The sequence below is a fragment of the Oncorhynchus keta genome, unplaced genomic scaffold (assembly GCF_023373465.1).
Source record: "Oncorhynchus keta strain PuntledgeMale-10-30-2019 unplaced genomic scaffold, Oket_V2 Un_contig_26119_pilon_pilon, whole genome shotgun sequence".
In the NCBI taxonomy this organism is placed as follows: domain Eukaryota; kingdom Metazoa; phylum Chordata; class Actinopteri; order Salmoniformes; family Salmonidae; genus Oncorhynchus; species Oncorhynchus keta.
Genome location: NW_026284792.1, coordinates 1 through 13,155, shown reverse-complemented (window position 1 = coordinate 13,155; position 13,155 = coordinate 1). Strand labels below are relative to the sequence as shown.

The 13,155-nt window shown below is 51.2% G+C and overlaps 1 protein-coding gene and 1 long non-coding RNA gene across 2 annotated transcripts; one reads left to right on the top strand and one right to left on the bottom strand.

Annotated features, from left to right (window-relative positions):
• Positions 1-2,615: 2,615 nt before the first annotated feature.
• LOC127922520 (uncharacterized) lies at positions 2,616-4,107 on the top strand. The gene is made up of 4 exons (XR_008111578.1): positions 2,616-2,859; positions 3,136-3,177; positions 3,346-3,726; positions 3,811-4,107. It is a non-coding gene; the product is annotated as an uncharacterized LOC127922520 (long non-coding RNA).
• A 3,623-nt stretch (positions 4,108-7,730) lies between these two features.
• On the bottom strand, positions 7,731-13,072 carry LOC127922519 (sperm-associated antigen 1-like; the record flags this gene model as incomplete). Its single annotated transcript, XM_052506382.1, has 4 exons — positions 7,731-8,038; positions 9,589-9,695; positions 12,514-12,644; positions 12,967-13,072. Coding segments are annotated over 4 exons (470 nt in total), but the record flags the coding sequence as incomplete, so codon positions are not given.
• Between the last annotated feature and the right edge of the window lie 83 nt (positions 13,073-13,155).

Sequence of the window (13,155 nt, the reverse complement as noted above, 5' to 3'; positions counted from 1 at the left end):
CACTGACCCACAGCACAGACACACAGCCCACACTGACCCACAGCACAGACACACAGCCCACAGCACAGACACACAGCCCACAGCACAGACACACAGCCCACAGCACAGACACACAGCCCACAGCACAGACACCAGACACAGCACAGCACTGACCCAGCACAGACACACAGCCCACAGCACAGACAGACACACAGCCCACAGCACAGACCACAGCACAGACACAGCCCACACTGACCCACAGCAGCACAGACACACACAGCACAGACACACAGCACAGACACACAGCACAGACACACAGCCAGACCCACAGCACAGACACACAGCACAGACACACCCACAGCACAGACACACAGCACTGACCCACAGCACAGACACACAGCACAGACAGACACAGCACACACACAGCACAGACACACAGCACAGACACACACAGACACACAGCACAGACACACAGCACAGACACACAGCACAGACACACAGCACAGACACACAGCACAGACACACAGCACAGACACACACACAGCACAGACACACAGCCCAACACTGACCCACAGCACAGACCCACAGACACAGACACACAGCACCCACAGCACAGACACACAGCACTGACCCACAGCACAGACACACACACAGACACACACAGCACACCCACAGCACAGACACAGCACAGACACACAGCACAGACACACAGCACAGACACACAGCACAGACACACAGCACAGACACAGCACCCACAGCAGACACTGACACAGACAGACACAGCACTGACCCACAGCAGCACACCCACAGCACCCACAGCACAGACACACAGCACAGACACCACAGCACAGACACACAGCACAGACCCACAGCACAGACACACAGCACAGACACACAGCACAGACACACAGCACAGACCCACAGCACAGCACAGACACACACAGCACAGACACACAGCACAGACACACAGCACAGACCCACAGCACAGACACACAGCACAGACCCACAGCACAGACACACAGCCAGACACTGACCCACAGCACAGACACACAGCCCAACACTGACCCACAGCACAGACACACAGCACAGACCCACAGCACTGACCCACAGCACAGACCCACAGCCAGACACTGACCCACAGCACAGACACACAGCCCAACACTGACCCACAGCACAGACACACAGCCCAACACTGACCCACAGCACAGACACACAGCCCAACACTGACCCACAGCACAGACACACAGCCCAACACTGACCCACAGCACAGACACACAGCCCAACACTGACCCACAGCACAGACACACAGCACAGATCCACAGTACAGACACACATCACAGACCCACAGCACAGACACACAGTATAGACACACAGCACAGACACACAGTACAGACCCACAGCACAGACACACAGCACAGACCCACAGCCAGACACTGACCCACAGCACAGACCCACAGCCAGACACTGACCCACAGCACAGACCCACAGCACAGACACATAGCACAGACACACAGTACAGACCCACTGCACAGACCCACAGCACAGACACACAGCACAGACACACACCACAGACACACAGCCAGACACTGACACACAGCACAGACCCACAGCCAGACACTGACCCACAGCACAGACCCACAGCACAGACCCACAGCACTGACCCACAGCACAGACCCACAGCACAGACCCACAGCAGCTCTCTGGGGTAAACCCAGACAGGTGTGGTGTTTGGAGAATGCAGCAGGCTGTCAGGTCTGTTGGGTCTTAAGGATAATGATTCTGGATCACTTAGGGAACCAGCCAACCAACCAGGCAACCAACCAACCAACCAGCCAGCCAGCCAGCCAGGCAACCAACCAGCCAACCAACCAGCCAGCCAGCCAGCCAGCCAGACAACCAACCAGCCAACCAACCACCAGCCAACCAGCCAGCCAGGCAGGCAGGCAGGCAACCAGCCTATCAACCAACCAACCAGCCAGCCAGCCAACCGACTAGCCAACCAGCCAGCCAGCCAGGCAACCAACCAACCAGCCAGCCAGGCAACCAACCAGCCAACCGCCAGCCAGCCAGCCAGCCAGCCAGGCAACCAACCAACCAACCAACCAGTCAGCCACCCACCCAGCCAGGCAGGCAACCAACCTGGCAGGCAACCAACCAGCCAGGCAGGCAACCAACCAGCCAGCCAGCCAACCAACCAGCCAGCCAACCAGCCAGCCAGCCAGCCAGCCAACCAACCAACCAACCAACCAACCAACCAGCCAACCAACCAACCAGCCAACCAGCCAGCCAGCTAGCCAGGCAGCCAGCCTTAATGTAATATAATAACCTCTTTGTTTAGTAGGTCTAGGATCAGTCATCATCTGATCTGGTTAAACACTTGTTGGGTGTTTAAGGAACAACAACAATGGTAATAATATGTCTCTCTAACTCTACTCATTGGCTTAGACTTGCATTTGCATGTTTCTGTTGCTATAGAAACACGAGGAAAAGGGGTGGAGTTGTTTTTCTCATTTGCATGTTTCTGTTGTTATAGAAACATGAGAAACAGGGGTTGGAGTTGTTTTTCTCATTTGCATGTTTCTGTTGTTATAGAAACATGAGAAAAAGGGGTTGGAGTTGTTTTTCTGACTGTTGAATTGTGAACCATCTGAATGTTGTTTTATAGAACAGTCAGTTTGATGTTGACTGACTGTTGACAGACTGTACACCACAGTACAGGGCCTGTGAAGCAGGCAACTCCAGGTCAACTACCATATCATTAAAAACCAACTGGTGATCTCCAGGACTGGGCTGGAGGTCAGTCACTGCTAACTGGTGATCTCCAGGACTGGGCTGGAGGTCAGTCACTTCTAACTGGTGATCTCCAGGACTGGGCTGGAGGTCAGTCACTTCTAACTGGTGGTCTCCAGGACTGGGCTGGAGGTCAGTCACTTCTAACTGGTGGTCTGGAGGTCAGTCACTTCTAACTGGTGATCTCAGGACTGGGCTGGAGGTCAGTCACTTCTAACTGGTGGTCTGGACTGGGCTGGAGGTCAGTCACTTCTAACTGGTGATCTCAGGACTGGGCTGGAGGTCAGTCACTTCTAACTGGTGGTCTCCAGGACTGGGCTGGAGGTCAGTCACTTCTAACTGGTGGTCTCCAGGACTGGGCTGGAGGTCAGTCACTTCTAACTGGTGATCTCCAGGACTGGGCTGGAGGTCAGTCACTTCTAACTGGTGGTCTCCAGGACTGGGCTGGAGGTCAGTCACTTCTAACTGGTGGTCTACAGGACTGGGCTGGAGGTCAGTCACTTCTAACTGGTGGTCTCCAGGACTGGGCTGGAGGTCAGTCACTTCTAACTGGTGGTCTCCAGGACTGGGCTGGAGGTCAGTCACTGCTAACTGGTGGTCTGGAGGTCAGTCACTTCTAACTGGTGGTCTGGAGGTCAGTCACTTCTAACTGGTGATCTCCAGGACTGGGCTGGAGGTCAGTCACTTCTAACTGGTGGTCTCCAGGACTGGGCTGGAGGTCAGTCACTTCTAACTGGTGGTCTACAGGACTGGGCTGGAGGTCAGTCACTTCTAACTGGTGGGCTGGAGGTCAGTCACTTCTAACTGGTGATCTCCAGGACTGGGCTGGAGGTCAGTCACTTCTAACTGGTGGTCTCCAGGACTGGGCTGGAGGTCAGTCACTTCTAACTGGTGATCTCCAGGACTGGGCTGGAGGTCAGTCACTTCTAACTGGTGGTCTCCAGGACTGGGCTGGAGGTCAGTCACTTCTAACTGGTGGTCTCCAGGACTGGGCTGGAGGTCAGTCACTTCTAACTGGTGATCTCCAAGACTGGGCTGGAGGTCAGTCACTTCTAACTAGTGGTCTCCAGGACTGGGCTGGAGGTCAGTCACTTCTAACTGGTGGTCTGGAGGTCAGTCACTTCTAACTGGTGATCTCCAGGACTGGGCTGGAGGTCAGTCACTTCTAACTGGTGGTCTCCAGGACTGGGCTGGAGGTCAGTCACTTCTAACTGGTGATCTCCAGGACTGGGCTGGAGGTCAGTCACTTCTAACTGGTGATCTCCAGGACTGGGCTGGAGGTCAGTCACTTCTAACTAGTGGTCTCCAGGACTGGTCTGGAGGTCAGTCACTTCTAACTGGTGGTCTGGAGGTCAGTCACTTCTAACTGGTGGTCTCCAGGACTGGGCTGGAGGTCAGTCACTTCTAACTAGTGGTCTCCAGGACTGGGCTGGAGGTCAGACACTTCTAACTGGTGATCTCCAGGACTGGGCTGGAGGTCAGTCACTTCTAACTGGTGGTCTCCAGGACTGGGCTGGAGGTCAGACACTTCTAACTGGTGATCTGTCACCAGTATAGTGTAGTGTCAACAACGCAGCCACTGCCAGCTAGCCTACAAAGTCAACAACGCAGCCACTGCCAGCTAGCCTACTTCAGCAGTACTGTATCATTTTAATCATTTTAGTCAATAAGATTCTTGCTACGTAAGCTTAACTTTCTGAACATTCGAGACGTGTAGTCCAATCTCCATTCCAATCTCCTTTGCATTAGCGTAGCCTCTTCTGTAGCCTGTCAACTATGTGCCTGTCTATCCCTGTTCTCTCCTCTCTGCACAGACCATACAAACGCTCCACACCGCGTGGCCGCGGCCACCCTAATCTGGTGGTCCCAGCGCGCACGACCCACGTGGAGTTCCAGGTCTCTGGTAGCCTCTGGAACTGCCGATCTGCGGCCAACAAGGCAGAGTTCATCTCAGCCTATGCCTCCCTCCAGTCCCTCGACTTCTTGGCACTGACGGAAACATGGATAATATATAATAATAATAATATATGCCATTTAGCAGACGCTTTTATCCAAAGCGACTTACAGTCATGTGTGCATACATTCTACGTATGGGTGGTCCCGGAGATCGAACCCACTACCCTGGCGTTACAAGCGCCATGCTCTCCAACTGAGCTACAGAAGGACCACAGATAACACTGCCACTCCTACTGCTCTCTCTTCGTCCGCCCACGTGTTCTCGCACACCCCGAGAGCTTCTGGTCAGCGGGGTGGTGGCACCGGGATCCTCATCTCTCCCAAGTGGTCATTCTCTCTTTCTCCCCTTACCCATCTGTCTATCGCCTCCTTTGAATTCCATGCTGTCACAGTTACCAGCCCTTTCAAGCTTAACATCCTTATCATTTATCGCCCTCCAGGTTCCCTCGGAGAGTTCATCAATGAGCTTGATGCCTTGATAAGCTCCTTTCCTGAGGACGGCTCACCTCTCACAGTTCTGGGCGACTTTAACCTCCCCACGTCTACCTTTGACTCATTCCTCTCTGCCTCCTTCTTTCCACTCCTCTCCTCTTTTGACCTCACCGTCTCACCTTCCCCCTACTCACAAGGCAGGCAATACGCTCGACCTCATCTTTACTAGATGCTGTTCTTCCACTAACCTCATTGCAACTCCCCTCCAAGTCTCCGACCACTACCTTGTATCCTTTTCCCTCTCGCTCTCATCCAACACTTCCCACACTGCCCCTACTCGGATGGTATCGCGCCGTCCCAACCTTCGCTCTCTCTCCCCCGCTACTCTCTCCTCTTCCATCCTATCATCTCTTCCCTCTGCTCAAACCTTCTCCAACCTATCTCCTGATTCTGCCTCCTCAACCCTCCTCTCCTCCCTTTCTGCATCCTTTGACTCTCTATGCCCCCTATCCTCCAGGCCGGCTCGGTCCTCCCCTCCCGCTCCGTGGCTCGACGACTCATTGCGAGCTCACAGAACAGGGCTCCGGGAAGCCGAGCGGAAATGGAGGAAAACTCGCCTCCCTGCGGACCTGGCATCCTTTCGCTCCCTCCTCTCTACATTTTCCTCTTCTGTCTCTGCTGCTAAAGCCACTTTCTACCACTCTAAATTCCAAGCTTCTGCCTCCAAGCTTCTGCCTCTAACCCTAGGAAGCTCTTTGCCACCTTCTCCTCCCTCCTGAATCCCCCCCTCCTCCCTCTCTGCAGATGACTTCGTCAACCATTTTGAAAAGAAGGTCGACGACATCCGATCCTCGTTTGCTAAGTCAAATGACACCGCTGGTTCTGCTCACACTGCCCTACCCTGTGCTCTGACCTCTTTCTCCCCTCTCTCTCCAGATGAAATCTCGCGTCTTGTGATGGCCGGCCGCCCAACAACCTGCCCGCTTGACCCTATGCCCTCCTCTCTTCTCCAGACCATTTCCGGAGACCTTCTCCCTTACCTCACCTCGCTCATCAACTCATCCCTGACCGCTGGCTACATCCCTTCCGTCTTCAAGAGAGCGAGAGTTGCACCCCTTCTGAAAAAACCTACACTCGATCCCTCCGATGTCAACAACTACAGACCAGTATCCCTTCTTTCTTTTCTCTCCAAAACTCTTGAACGTGCCGTCCTTGGCCAGCTCTCCCGCTATCTCTCTCAGAATGACCTTCTTGATCCAAATCAGTCAGGTTTCAAGACTAGTCATTCAACTGAGACTGCTCTTCTCTGTATCACGGAGGCGCTCCGCACCGCTAAAGCTAACTCTCTCTCCTCTGCTCTCATCCTTCTAGACCTATCGGCTGCCTTCGATACTGTGAACCATCAGATCCTCCTCTCCACCCTCTCCGAGTTGGGCATCTCCGGCGCGGCTCATGCTTGGATTGCGTCCTACCTGACAGGTCGCTCCTACCAGGTGGCGTGGCGAGAATCTGTCTCCTCACCACGCGCTCTCACCACTGGTGTCCCCCAGGGCTCTGTTCTAGGCCCTCTCCTATTCTCGCTATACACCAAGTCACTTGGCTCTGTCATAACCTCACATGGTCTCTCCTATCATTGCTATGCAGACGACACACAATTAATCTTCTCCTTTCCCCCTTCTGATGACCAGGTGGCGAATCGCATCTCTGCATGTCTGGCAGACATATCAGTGTGGATGACGGATCACCACCTCAAGCTGAACCTCGGCAAGACGGAGCTGCTCTTCCTCCCGGGGAAGGACTGCCCGTTCCATGATCTCGCCATCACGGTTGACAACTCCATTGTGTCCTCCTCCCAGAGCGCTAAGAACCTTGGCGTGATCCTGGACAACACCCTGTCGTTCTCAACTAACATCAAGGCGGTGGCCTGTTCCTGTAGGTTCATGCTCTACAACATCCGCAGAGTACGACCCTGCCTCACACAGGAAGCGGCGCAGGTCCTAATCCAGGCACTTGTCATCTCCCGTCTGGATTACTGCAACTCGCTGTTGGCTGGGCTCCATGCCTGTGCCATTAAACCCCTACAACTCATCCAGAACGCCGCAGCCCGTCTGGTGTTCAACCTTCCCAAGTTCTCTCACGTCACCCCGCTCCTCCGCTCTCTCCACTGGCTTCCAGTTGAAGCTCGCATCCGCTACAAGACCATGGTGCTTGCCTACGGAGCTGTGAGGGGAACGGCACCTCAGTACCTCCAGGCTCTGATCAGGCCCTACACCCAAACAAGGGCACTGCGGGAACTGTGCTTCCTCAGTGGTAGGGAGGCGAGCAGGCCAGAGGTTCATCCACCTCTGGCCTGCTCGCCTCCCTACCACTGAGGAAGCACAGTTCCCGCTCAGCCCAGTCAAAACTGTTCGCTGCTCTGGCCCCCCAATGGTGGAACAAACTCCCTCACGACGCCAGGACAGCGGAGTCAATCACCACCTTCCGGAGACACCTGAAACCCCACCTCTTTAAGGAATACCTAGGATAGGATAAGTAATCCTTCTCACCCCCCTTTTAAGATTTAGATGCACTATTGTAAAGTGACTGTTCCACTGGATGTCATAAGGTGAATGCACCAATTTGTAAGTTGCTCTGGATAAGAGCGTCTGCTAAATGACTTAAATGTAAATGTAATCTCCAGGACCGGGCTGGAGGTCAGTCACTTCTAACGGAGAGGTATAATGGTTCAATCTCACTAAGTAGGTGAAGGGATCAGTCACTCACCTCTCTGCTCTTCCCGTATCTCATCCTCCTCCACTTCCTGAATCAGGATCTTCTTGCTTTTACGTTCCGTCTCCGGTCGACACTGGATTAGTTTCTTATCCACCTCAACCAGAAGTTTCTGTGGGCCAGGATGTGTGACGGACCAACCAGCCAGCCAACCAGGATGTGTGACGGACCAACCAGCCAGCCAACCAGGATGTGTGACGGACCAACCAGCCAGCCATCCAGGATGTGTGACGGACCAACCAGCCAGCCATCCAGGATGTGTGACGGACCAACCAGCCAGCCATCCAGGATGTGTGACGGACCAACCAGCCAGCCAACCAGGATGTGTGACGGAAAAGAAGAAAAGAAGACTGAAATAGTTCATCCCATTGTTCCATTATATGTACAGTCTGATGGTCACTACGGTAACGTCTGATGGTCACTACGGTACCGTCTGATGTCTGATGGTCACTATGGTACAGTCTGATGGTCACTACGGTAACGTCTGATGGTCACTACGGTACCATCTGATGGTCACTACGGTACCATCTGATGGTCACTACGGTACCGTCTGATGGTCACTACGGTACCGTCTGATGGTCACTACGGTAACGTCTGATGGCTGATGGTCACTACGGTCTGTTGAATAAACAGGAGTCCTGATGGTCACTACGGTAACGTCTGATGGTCACTACGGTCTGTTGAATAAACAGGAGTCCTGATGGTCACTACGGTAACGTCTGATGGTCACTACGGTACCGTCTGATGGTCACTACGGTAACGTCTGATGGTCACTACGGTAACGTCTGATGGTCACTACGGTAAGGTCTGATGGTCACTACGGTACCGTCTGATGGTCACTACGGTAACGTCTGATGGTCACTACGGTAACGCCTGATGGTCACTACGGTAACGTCTGATGGTCACTACGGTAACGTCTGATGGTCACTACGGTAACGCCTGATGGTCACTACGGTAACGTCTGATGGTCACTACGGTAACGTCTGATGGTCACTACGGTAACGCCTGATGGTCACTACGGTAACGTCTGATGGTCACTACGGTAACGTCTGATGGTCACTACGGTCTGTTGAATAAACAGGAGTCCTGATGGTGCCATTCATTTTGTGGAGGGAACAGAATGGTTAAAGTAACTCCAACACACCGTGTTGGACAATGTGTGTGTGTGTGTGTGTGTGTGTGTGTGTGTGTGTGTGTGTGTGTGTGTGTGTGGTGTGTGGGTGTGTGTGTGGTCTGGTGTGTGTGTGTGTGTGTGTGTTTGGTCTGGTGTGTGTGGTGTGTGTGGTCTGGTGTGTGTGTGTGGTCTGGTGTGTGGTCTGGTGTGTGTGTGTGGTCTGGTGTGTGGTCTGGTGTGGTCTGGTGTGTGTGTGTGTGTGTGTGTGTGTGGTGTGTGTGTGTGTGTGTGTGGGTCTGGTGTGTGTGTGTGGTCTGGTGTGTGGTCTGGTGTGTGTGTGTGTGGTCTGGTGTGTGGTCTGGTGTGTGTGTGTGGTCTGGTGTGTGTGTGTGTGTGGTCTGGTGTGTGTGTGTGGTCTGGTGTGTGTGTGTGGTCTGGTGTGTGGTCTGGTGTGTGTGTGTGTGTCTGGTGTGTGTGTGTGTGTGTGTGTGTGTGTGGTCTGGTGTGTGTGTGTGGTCTGGTGTGTGTGGTGTGTGTGAGATACTAACAGTAGCAGTGATGTTCTGTGGTTCGGTCTGCAGGACGTTCCTCAGGTCTTCAGCAGCCCTCTGATAGTTCCCCTGTTGTTTCAGCACTGTGGCCCTGCGGAGGAGAGCTATAAAACACTGTCAGTCAGGGACATGAGCTTTATAACACTGTCAGTCAGGGACATGAGCTTTAAAACAACGCTGTCAGTCAGGGACATGAGCTTTATAACACAACACTGTCAGTCAGGGACATGAGCTTTATAACACAAACACATGAGCTGTCAGTCACATGGGCTTTATAACACATGAGCTTTATAACGCTGTCAGTCAGGGACATGAGCTTTATAACACTGTCAGTCAGGGACATGAGCTTTATAACACTGTCAGTCAGGGACATGAGCTTTAAAACACTTTAAAACGCTGTCAGTCAGGGACATGAGCTTTAGTCAGGGACAACGCTTTATAACACTGTCAACACAAACACTGTCAGTCAGGGACATGAGCTTTATAACACTGTCAGTCAGGGACATGAGCTTTAAAACAGTCAGGGACATGAGCTTTATAAACACTGTCAGTCAGGGACATGAGCTTTATAACACTGTCAGTCTGTCAGTCAGGGACATGAGCTTTAAAACACTGTCAGTCAGGGACATGAGCTTTATAGTCAGGGACATGAGCTTTATAACACTGTCAGTCAGGGACATGAGCTTTATAACACAACGCTGTCAGTCAGGGACATGAGCTTTATAACACTGTCAGTCAGGGACATGAGCTTTAAAACACTGTCAGTCAGGGACATGAGCTTTATAACACTGTCAGTCAGGGACATGAGCTTTAAAACACTGTCAGTCAGGGACATGAGCTTTATAACACTGTCAGTCAGGGACATGAGCTTTATAACACTGTCAGTCAGGGACATGAGCTTTATAACACTGTCAGTCAGGGACATGAGCTTTATAACACTGTCAGTCAGGGACATGAGCTTTATAAAACGCTGTCAGTCAGGGACATGAGCTTTATAACACTGTCAGTCAGGGACATGAGCTTTAAAACACAACGCTGTCAGTCAGGGACATGAGCTTTAAAACACTGTCAGTCAGGGACATGAGCTTTAAAACACAACGCTGTCAGTCAGGGACATGAGCTTTAAAACACAACGCTGTCAGTCAGGGACATGAGCTTTAAAACGCTGTCAGTCAGGGACATGAGCTTTATAAACGCTGTCAGTCAGGGACATGAGCTTTATAACGCTGTCAGTCAGGGACATGAGCTTTATAACACTGTCAGTCAGGGACATGAGCTTTATAACACTGTCAGTCAGGGACATGAGCTTTAAAACGCTGTCAGTCAGGGACATGAGCTTTATAACACAACGCTGTCAGTCAGGGACATGAGCTTTATAACACAACACTGTCAGTCAGGGACATGAGCTTTATAACGCTGTCAGTCAGGGACATGAGCTTTATAACACAACACTGTCAGTCAGGGACATGAGCTTTATAACACTGTCAGTCAGGGACATGAGCTTTATAACACAACACTGTCAGTCAGGGACATGAGCTTTATAACACAACGCTGTCAGTCAGGGACATGAGCTTTAAAACGCTGTCAGTCAGGGACATGAGCTTTAAAACACTGTCAGTCAGGGACATGAGCTTTATAACACAACACTGTCAGTCAGGGACATGAGCTTTAAAACACAACACTGTCAGTCAGGGACATGAGCTTTATAACACAACACTGTCAGTCAGGGACATGAGCTTTATAACACTACACTGTCAGTCAGGGACATGAGCTTTATAACGCTGTCAGTCAGGGACATGAGCTTTAAAACGCTGTCAGTCAGGGACATGAGCTTTATAACGCTGTCAGTCAGGGACATGAGCTTTATAACACAATGCTGTCAGTCAGGGACATGAGCTTTATAACACAATGGTGTCAGTCAGGGACATGAGCTTTATAACACTGTCAGTCAGGGACATGAGCTTTATAACGCTGTCAGTCAGGGACATGAGCTTTATAACACAACGCTGTCAGTCAGGGACATGAGCTTTATAACACCACTTTTCAACCAGGGCCCTTTGGACTCATAGGGTGGGTCCAGGTCTATAGTAGTGCACTATATAGGGAATAGGGTGTGTCCTGGTCTATAGTAGTGCACTATATAGGGAATAGGGTGTGTCCTGGTCTATAGTAGTGCACTATATAGGGAATAGGGTGGGTCCTGGTCTATAATAGTGCACTATATAGGGAATAGGGTGTGTCCTGGTCTATAGTAGTGCACTATATAGGGAATAGGGTGGGTCCTGGTCTATAATAGTGCACTATATAGGGAATAGGGTGTGTCCTGGTCTATAGTAGTGCACTATATAGGGAATAGGGTGTGTCCTGGTCTATAGTAGTGCACTATATAGAGAATAGGGTGTGTCCTGGTCTATAGTAGTGCACTATATAGGGAATAGGGTGTGTCCTGGTCTATAGTAGTGCACTATATAGGGAATAGGGTGGGTCCTGGTCTATAATAGTGCACTATATAGGGAATAGGGTGGGTCCAGGTCTATAGTAGTGCACTATATAGGGAATAGGGTGGGTCCTGGTCTATAGTAGTGCACTATATAGAGAATAGGGTGGGTCCTGGTCTATAGTAGTGCACTATATAGGGAATAGCGTGAGTCCTGGTCTAAAGTAGTGCACTATATAGGGAATAGGGTGGGTCAGTACCTTTCATATTGTCTGGACAGTACCTTTCATATTGTCTGGCTCTGTCTCTAGTGGGTCAGTACCTTTCATATTGTCTGGACAGTACCTTTCATATTGTCTGGCTCTATCTCCAGTGGGTCAGTACCTTTCATATTGTCTGGCTCTATCTCCAGTGGGTCAGTACCTTTCATATTGTCTGGACAGTACCTTTCATATCGTCTGGCTCTATCTCCAGTGGGTCAGTACCTTTCATATTGTCTGGCTCCATCTCCAGTACCTTCTGACAGTCGTTGAGGGCATTGTGCCAGTGTTGCAGTTTGATCTCTGACTGGGCTCTGTTGTTGTAGCCGGCTACGGTTGGTACCACTGACAGACTCCTGGTGAGGACGAGACATGGAGAGAAGAGAGACGGACCTAGTTTAGCAGAGTACTGAAGACTGGCTATTGGATGAGACCTTCCCACCGAGGGCTTTGAGTCATATAAACATTGAATAAGGAATTATGACAGAGCTCCACTAGTATCTCTATGAATATAAATGTCTCTCTGTGGTTTGAAGCTGAACTCTGAAGACAAAAGGAATTAAACCCATGGAATATGCATTCACTAAAAGATACTAGCATCAACTTAGCTTGAAGGTAATGACCATCCCTAAAGCCTCAAAGTAAGACAGCCGATAGTGTTAAGTTACAGGGTCTGACCTTGTATAATACACCACAGCTTCCTCATAGTCGTTGGTCTTGAAGGCCTCGTTGCCTTTATCCTTCTCGCGGTTGGCAACGAGGACTTTCTCCTGCTCAGTCAACGCTACAAGAACATACACATTCTATCAAGATGACTGGGCAAGAATAGTCAACTAAAGACCTACTTCAAAGTGTACATGAATTCAC